This window comes from Phanerochaete carnosa, assembly GCF_000300595.1.
Source record: "Phanerochaete carnosa HHB-10118-sp unplaced genomic scaffold PHACAscaffold_12, whole genome shotgun sequence".
Lineage (NCBI taxonomy): Eukaryota > Fungi > Basidiomycota > Agaricomycetes > Polyporales > Phanerochaetaceae > Phanerochaete > Phanerochaete carnosa.
Genome location: NW_006767639.1, coordinates 901261 through 909357, shown reverse-complemented (window position 1 = coordinate 909357; position 8097 = coordinate 901261). Strand labels below are relative to the sequence as shown.

General features: G+C 51.3%; 3 protein-coding genes across 3 annotated transcripts; all 3 read left to right on the top strand.

Annotated features, from left to right (window-relative positions):
• Positions 1 to 842: 842 nt before the first annotated feature.
• Positions 843 to 2843, top strand: PHACADRAFT_264802 (uncharacterized protein). Its single transcript, XM_007401330.1, has 10 exons — positions 843 to 957; positions 1014 to 1090; positions 1140 to 1229; positions 1284 to 1388; positions 1451 to 1562; positions 1617 to 1709; positions 1759 to 2035; positions 2086 to 2230; positions 2291 to 2531; positions 2584 to 2843. The coding sequence occupies exons 1-10, from the start codon at positions 948 to 950 to the stop codon at positions 2679 to 2681; spliced, it is 1248 nt and encodes a 415-aa protein (XP_007401392.1). The 5' UTR covers positions 843 to 947; the 3' UTR covers positions 2682 to 2843.
• A 370-nt stretch (positions 2844 to 3213) lies between these two features.
• Positions 3214 to 4400, top strand: PHACADRAFT_188525 (uncharacterized protein; the record flags this gene model as incomplete). The annotated part of the gene is made up of 6 exons (XM_007401329.1): positions 3214 to 3259; positions 3354 to 3426; positions 3487 to 3578; positions 3629 to 3709; positions 3767 to 4136; positions 4192 to 4400. 6 exons carry the CDS (start codon positions 3214 to 3216, stop codon positions 4346 to 4348), a joined length of 819 nt encoding a protein of 272 aa, XP_007401391.1. The 3' UTR covers positions 4349 to 4400.
• Positions 4401 to 5518: 1118 nt separating this feature from the next.
• Positions 5519 to 6833, top strand: PHACADRAFT_213950 (uncharacterized protein; the record flags this gene model as incomplete). The annotated part of the gene is made up of 3 exons (XM_007401328.1): positions 5519 to 6325; positions 6385 to 6753; positions 6817 to 6833. The coding sequence occupies exons 1-3, from the start codon at positions 5542 to 5544 to the stop codon at positions 6831 to 6833; spliced, it is 1170 nt and encodes a 389-aa protein (XP_007401390.1). The 5' UTR covers positions 5519 to 5541.
• Positions 6834 to 8097: the final 1264 nt, after the last annotated feature.

Genomic DNA, 8097 nt, shown 5'->3' with positions numbered 1-8097 from the left:
CTTGTGTCCCGCAATGACTCCGAACTGCGCAACTGTACCCTCAAGCTCCTTTGCTAGCTTGCCCAGGGCTCTATAGTGGCCTGCGCATCTCGCCACCAGTTTACGAAAATCCTTGTATGTTTGCTTTTACGGTGATAATATCGTCCGCGATGGCACAGGAGTCCATGTAGATAAAAGAAAAGAAAAGGCCCCGTTGCTCGCCTTGTGACGGCGAGTGCAGCCACGCCATCATGCACCGGACAATTGAAATCAGACGTGAGCATATATCCCTAGGGACGGGGGACAGCACGCATACTGCCCTGGTGGTTTCAAGTCATCGTATGTCTCGGTCCTAACTTCGTTGAGCGCAGTGCTTCGGAGTAGTACATATATAGACATAGACTCACGGAATCCTGACTGTATTATCCAAGGGCTCAAAAACTTTAGACTGAAACTCCGTCGTTGCGAACGCATCTTTTAGAGAGTCCAGAAGGCCGGGTACTCGACAGGAGACAATGCCAGTGCCTAAGGGGAGGCGTTATCCTTGTTAGGTTAGATGACACTCAGGCCGTAGACGTGTTATTGTCGCTGTCCTGGGGTACCGTACGCTTGTCACGGCCTATGCCTGTATCCAGATCACCACCGTCTGTTTGGCCTCTGGATTTTGCAGTAGCACTTTATAGCGTACAGACTACGGAAGATACTATCTCGTCGCCCAGACTCCTTCCAGTAGTCGGCAAATGATACTCCGCTGATGCGCATATTCCATACTTCGCAGAAGCGGGAGCTGAGACTAACTGGCGCCCGCGGTCTGCGCTTTCCGAGCGGCCGAGCTCAAGTTTCGACCAACCATGTCTATCTTCGGGACGGCCCCATTCCCTCGGCCAAATGTCATAGCGTCAAGCCTCACAAGTCCGTCAAGGGCCTCGGCGCGTACGCAGCTCAGGGCTTACGCCGTCGGAAGGCGAATGGACCGTAGTAAGCACTCGACCCTTTAAACTCGTTCCGGCTGTGATGTGACTTTGGATGCCTAGCCTCGAAGGAGAGCAAAGCTAAGGATGCTTTTGAACCGGAGGCTCCAAAGACGGCCAAGAGCAGCAAGCGAATTGGAGTACGCGTCTCCGTCTATGCCACTCATGATATACACATGATTTTGTTAGACCTTCCTTCCGATGCCAGTTAACCAAATGAGGCACGAACTCTTGGACCCGGTAAAGAGGAGAGAGCTCACTCTTCCTACGTTTCGTGCTGTGAGCGATAACAAACGCTGTCTCTGCGTCCAAAGCTGACACATGGGTGACCAGGACGCGCTCACCACCAAAGACGCGTCTGGTCGAGTAATGCAGTTCACAAAACCACAGGGCGGCATTATCCAGGCGTACGGCCTTCCAACGAATATGCTACTCGAAGTACGTCTCCGTTTTCCTCTGTCTTTGTACACGCAGGATCTTATACTCCAACTCGCCCGTAGTTTCGTGTGCTGTCAAAGCCTTGCTCTCTTGTTCGAGACGTGACGCTAAGTACGATTGAGAAGCTGGAGACTGCGAGCTCGAAGTCGAGTGTGGAGACCAGGGCGGTCATAAGTGCGTATGGTCGCCACTAGTTTTCTCGATTGCGAAGTTGACAAATGCACACAGCTGGCTTGACAGGGTCTGGCAAGAGCTATCTCTTACTGCAGGCGGTAGAATACTGCAAATCAAAAGACTGGATAGTCCTTTACGTTCCTCGAGGTTCGTGAGCATCTATTCGGGTACCCCTCGCATATTGACAGCGTTGTAGCCATCAATCTCGTGAACTCGTCCACTGAATACGTCTATGACGCCCGAACACGGACATACCTCCAGCCCGAGTTCTCTTTCCAGCTGTTGCAGCGCTTCCAGCAGGTCAACGCGCGCTTTCTAGGCGCGCTCCAACTCACCAAGCAGTTCAACATTGGCCGTCGTGCCTTACCTATCGGAACGCCCATCAACGAACTCCTCAACGTTGCTCAGCGAGACAAAGCATTATCACCTTTCGTTCTAGAGACACTTCTCAAGGAAGTGTCACGACAGAAGACGTGCGCTTATCCTTCATGCTTGGAGCGTTCTTAGGCTAACTCCGGCTCAGCCACCCAGTATTGCTCGCGGTAGACGACTTCCAAGCCCTCTATTGCAACACCTACTATAGGGACCAGCAGTTCCAGGGTGTCAAACCTTATCATCTTTCTCTGCCCCGCCTGTTACTGGAGTTTATCAGCGGCAAACGCTACTTTGTAAGTTGCCATCCTCCCATTAAATTAGCCTTGTCAATTGTATTGACTCGATCTTACAAGGAACGTGGAGCGGTCGTCGGTGCTGTATCGACGACACATACCCGTTTCCAGACTCCGGTTGAGCTTCGCGAAGCGCTCGGCATTCCACACGATCGCCCCGTGAACCCGTACCTGCGTCGCGAGCCTGAGCTCGTAGAGTATTCGAAGGGCCTGCAAAATATCACTGTTCCTTCGCAATTCCAGGTCGCAGAGGCTGCAGCTCTTTTCGAAATCTGGGCCATGGACAACGCTCTACACTTCAGTACGTGTCCACTGTGCAGCAGTGATACTAGAACTCACATGTGTCTATGCAGGCCCGACCGACGAGATGTTCCTGTCATTGTATGCTCAGTCGTCGGGTAATCCGAGGGACTTTATCTGGAAGGGTATCCTCGGGTCTTTTGCTATATAGATGCCGCCGAGGAGAAATCCAGGATATCTGATGTAGGCGCCCCCTCCAGCTCGTTATCCTTTACCTCGTCAGATATTGGGCGCTTTCAGATCTCCTTCGCCTGTAGCTAATTGTCACAGGGCGCTGTCAGCTTTTCCTTCATCTCACATTTACGGTATCTGGATAAACAGTGTTAGAGTTCACTTCCACAGCATGCTCTATCAGCCTTGTGGGCGACGCGCCAACGATGGCCTCGTTATCCGCTAACACGGAGATCAGATACCGACTAAAACCTTAGCTATGCAGATGAGTTACGACATCGTTCGGCAGGCATTTTTCATTATATTTCTTCTATGACGTACCGCGTCTTATTCAGTGCGCCGCTGGGCTCCTCGGGTGAAAATGTCAAAACCTCCGGTCGCCGGAGCAGGCACGCGTGTATATAAGTCGCTGCAGTCGCGATATGACCGTTTTTTCTCTGCGTCTACTCTCGCTCGTACTTACTAACTTTCGAAACATCCCAAACATCGCGAATACCGGCATCAAACGCGCTATGTCTTCAGCGCTGACCTTTCGGTCTACGAAATATTTGTCTTCAGGTCAGTCCCGTTGTGCAGCTTCACATTGAGCATAGACCAATTATTCCTTTGGGTGACACAGGAAGCCAGATTCCTATACTTGGTTTTGGTGTAGGTTTTGGCAGGACGGAGGACTTAGCTGGACTGACGAAGCCGTCCCTCGCGGAGGCGCTCAAAGTCGGCTACAGGTATGCTATAGGACGGCTTTTAGTGTCAACACGTCTGGAACTTTAATGCACAAACCACAGACATGTGGACACCGCTCAGATGTATAAAAACGAGAGGATCGTGGGCGAGTGCATTCGGGAGAGTGGTATTCCTAGGGAGGAGATATTCCTTAGTGAGTGCACGTTGGCTCGCGTTCAAGGTCATATTGTCTTATCAAGTCAGCTTCAAAGGTCCCTAATTGGGATGCTGGATATGACAAGGCTTCTCAGGCCGTCGATCTGTCTTTAAACACGCTTGGATTTGGTTTGTGCCACACCTAGTGACACGCTCCATCTGATAACTTACCTACCTAAATTGCAGACTACCTCGACCTATATCTCATACACAGCCCGCCCAACGGTACACAGCTCCGTGTCGATACCTACAAAGCGCTCATCAACGCGAAAAAAGCAGGCAAAGTGCGCGACATAGGTGTCTCGAACTACAATATACATCACCTCGAAGAGATCAAGAGTGCGGGGCTCGAACCGCCTGCAGTGAATCAGGTCGAGCTGCACCCGTTCTGCCAACAGAAGTCTATCGTCGACTACTGCAACGCGCATGATATTATTGTCGAAGCGTACTGCTCCATAGTGCGAGGAGCGATGGACCACCCGGTGGTTGCGAGCATCGCGAAGAAACATAACAAGGACCTGGCGCAGATTCTGCTGAGATGGTCACTGCAGCGCGGGTATGTCCTCTGTCTTGTCTTCGCAAGACGCCATGTTGTACATGGGCAATGCTAGATTTGTACCCCTCATGCGTTCCTCGAACATGGTGCGCATCAGGTCCAACGCCGATCTGTACGACTTCGATCTGGACGCCGACGACATGAGGCAGCTGGACGGTCTGGACAAAGGCAGCGCCGGAGCTGTCAGCTGGAATCCAGTTGATGTTGCGTAAACGGAAATGTTTGCGCCCTAGTGCGGCATAATGAAATTGGCTTATAAGGTTCTGATCTCGAGCGAGACCATCAATAAGCTCAGCGGTTTAAGGTTCCCTGGTACCCAGATATGCGGACATTCAGCTACGGATACAGGCACTAGGGCCTGATTTCCAGGGTCTTTCATCCTAGGCCCTTGTTCCGCAGCGCTCTCATTTGTCTCGTTTTGTTGACAGGAAGGGTCTTCACAGCAAGTTTAGAAACTTTAGATTACGGCGTTGCCACCCCCGGAAACAGAGCCTCGCTTGGGCAACCAAATCTTCGCTTAGGGACAGGCATTGGCAATACATATGTACGTGGTGCTCTGCTCCATCTGTCAACTCTTACGCCGGACTAACCTTACGTCTGCCTCCAAGAGACCCAGTAACTCGTGGACCCTACAGACGCCACACACGCCGGTAGCCGCGCGGCCTCTCGCTGGTTACTTTTGTTCTGGTATTGCATTATTCCGCCCAATCGGATTAGCTGTTCGTTAGCGCGATCTCTGGGACGTCTCAAAAACCGCATATCAATTCGAACAGGATCTACAGGTTTTGTAAGTGGTACGCCCTTGATTACCCGGAGCGAAACTCTCATGAACTCCCGTTACTCAGTGGCAGCTATGCGATTTGGGACATGGTCCCTGTCCATGCCATACTAGGCGATCCGTTTGCGAATGATGTAGTGTTTTTGGATGGAAGGTATGTCGGCCAATCTCTTATCCCCCCTCCCCCCCCTCCCCAATCCCTCGTTTCCCAACTGCCCCACGTAACCCAGAACGCGGCTCGCTCGCGATACAAGGTTGGTGCAGGAAAACGCAAGGCTACACCGGCGTGCTGCTATTACAGACACCGAGTGTGAAGAGCTCCAGCGACAATCTGCAATCTCAAAGGGTTCGTGATTCCTGAGGTATTCGCCAATGCAGCAACTTACCCGCCGAACCATAGGGACGTGAATCTCTGATGGAAGCATGCTTGATACAAGGCGCTGCTCTGGGATGCCGTCCTCGCCCATGGTGACATTACATAACCGGCTAGGCTGACCCTTGCAGCCGGCTGTATAAGGGACTGCGGCCTCTCCGCGCGCCATCAAGGACTCTTCTCACAACGACGGGTAAGCATTCGAATGGTATCCTTCGCAGCGAGCTGATTCTCAGTTTAACAGTTTACCGATCATGAATCTGCCTGCCGAAATTGTGGCGCGTATTGTTGACGAGCTCCGCGATCATTCCAAGGCTCTCGCGCAGTGCGCTCTGACCAATCACTCATGGCTGTCCTATGCGCGGAAGGTCCTCTACCACACGGTAACGCTGAGCAGCGAGAAGCGAGCGCAACATTTCTGCAGCCTCATCCACAAAAACTTGGAGATCACAAACTGCGTTCGAGTCCTGAAGTTCAACGTCTATTCGTACTACATGTCGCAAAAGCAGTACACATCTCAGGGCCTGCAGGGCTGGGTCCCTTCTACCGCCGCACTCCTTGCGTCCCGGCTGCCTAGCGTTTCTACCATTCATTTCGAATATATACAGTGGCAAATACTCCATGGCTTCGATCGGAACCTCCTCGATGCATTGTCAGACTTCGCTAAAGTCAGAACAGTTCGCTTCTGGGCTTGCACTTTTGCGACTTTCGCAGAATTCGAAGATATCCTGCTTGCGCTACCTGCGTTGAGAAGACTACAGCTAGACAGCATCTCGTGGGGGCAGCCACTTACGAAACCGCCGTACACGTTACGGCTAGACAGCCTCAGCACGTCGGCCCACTATTCGCTCCAAGCACTGTGCCAATGGCTGGACAAGATCCAGGCGCACACGACCCTCTACGAGCTCGAACTCGATCATCTCTACGACGAAGATGACCTCCGCTACGCAGGCAAAATTCTATCAAAGTTGGATACCACTCTCCAAAGCTTGACGATCTGCTGCCGGTTCTCGTGTGATGGCTATAGCAGACTGCAAGGTAAGTCTGCATCTTCATCATTCCCACAACTGCGGCGGCTGAACCCCTGTGCCACATAGACATTGGCCAATGGCTCCGCATCGAACGCAGCACGGCACTGAGGACGCTGCGCATTCGAGTTTACGACCTCGTTCCGGAATATATGCATTGGATAACAAAACTTTTACGCCTCATCGAAGCACCTAATCTCACGACACTGGTCTTCGACGTCTGCCTCTTCATGCCCAGCCAAACATACGGAGAAGTTTGGGACGACATCGCGTGGCTGCTCTCAGAGTCTCCGCGATATGCTTCTCTACGGCGCGTGCGATTTGTCCACCGCGGGCCTCTGATGATGGAAATCGCTGCTGCGGCGCTGTGTCGACAGTTTCCGATACTTCACTTGCGCGGCGTCTTAGAGGCAGAGGACCAGCGAAACCCTGATCTCTGTGAGTTGTCAAGGTGGCGCTATCCTTTGTACGCTCTATCTAAAACTGCACTTCATAGATAAGTGACCTGTGCCATTTGAGACTGTGTACCCAACAATTATTTGAATTATCTCCCTTTTAAGTGAGGTCAGTTCAACTGTAGCAAGGCTTACTGGGCACATCTCGTGCCAGCCATGGTGTATAAGTATTTGCTGTGTGGCTCAAGGTTTCGCTGCATTATTCAGGAGCATAGCATCAAATATACCATTGAATACCTGATTTGATTTCAGTGCTATTATCAATGGTCAGCTACTAAGTATAGAGGGCCGCCTATGACACCACACCTGTATTCAAGCGATGATACCGTGACCATGAATGGCGAGGGAAGAGATGGTTGGAGACATTGGGAAACTGTAAAGAAAATTGACAGGGAGCCCGGTTGAGTCACGACTCATAAGTTGAGTGCGATAGCGTGATCGCTTTTAGAGCCGGCATCAGATGGCTTATAGCCCACATTCTTGCTCGTGTCGCTATAAAGAACACATATCTACACCATAACAGTGATTGCTCAACGCAGATGAGATAGTCGCCCATGGCGTCATCTTCATGGCGCAAGCCATAACCTTCTGATAGTGCCTAATTTGGACACTGTTCATAGCGCTGGCTTGTTTTGACCAGCTTTCGCTGCCTTCGATCATTTGAGGTCCCAGTTCGGGCTAAATGATGCCGGAGGTTTCCCTGATGAAGGCTCTAAGGCTTCAACACCCGGACTTTTTCCCGATGCAGGAGCAGAAACACCCATGCGGTCTGCCGAGATCCTTTTGGAGAAGATGTTAGCTTGGGAAGCCAAGAGATTTCACTGAGCGAGAAGCTACCTGGGATGTTTGAACACTTTCCCGATGACTTACCCATGCCTTCATAAGCTCTCTCACAGCCGCCTCGTACAGGTTGACCCTGGTCCCCCCCCCAATCTCCTCCTCTGTCTCACCTGGTTGATGCATCCAAACCAGCTTATAGAACGACCAGCACAATGGAAGTCTGCCTGTTGGGCATCCAAGGTACCAGGGATGAGCCAACAGGAAGCTAAGGCATTGCAGGTAAGTACACATACAATATCTGCAGTGAGAAGATCCTAGGTCCAAGTCAAGACTCACCATCTACTGTGATATGGTTAGAAAGCGATACCTAATGCAGCAGAAGTCTACTTGAATGGAGATTTGTCATGGAAAGATCAATCTGATAGGGACACATCCAGGTTTTTGGAAGAGGTATCATTGCCTTCTTGCCTATGTTGATGCCTTGGCCATGACAATTTGCTCTAGATCATCAAGAAGCTACCATTTTTGCAGCAGTACCAAAACGCAT

Coding starts and splice junctions, on each gene's coding strand:
- PHACADRAFT_264802 (XM_007401330.1), top strand. Junction 1,389..1,450: donor CAACGAATATGCTACTCGAA/GTACGTCTCCGT, acceptor ACTCGCCCGTAG/TTTCGTGTGCTGTCAAAGCC. Junction 2,231..2,290: donor TCAGCGGCAAACGCTACTTT/GTAAGTTGCCAT, acceptor CGATCTTACAAG/GAACGTGGAGCGGTCGTCGG.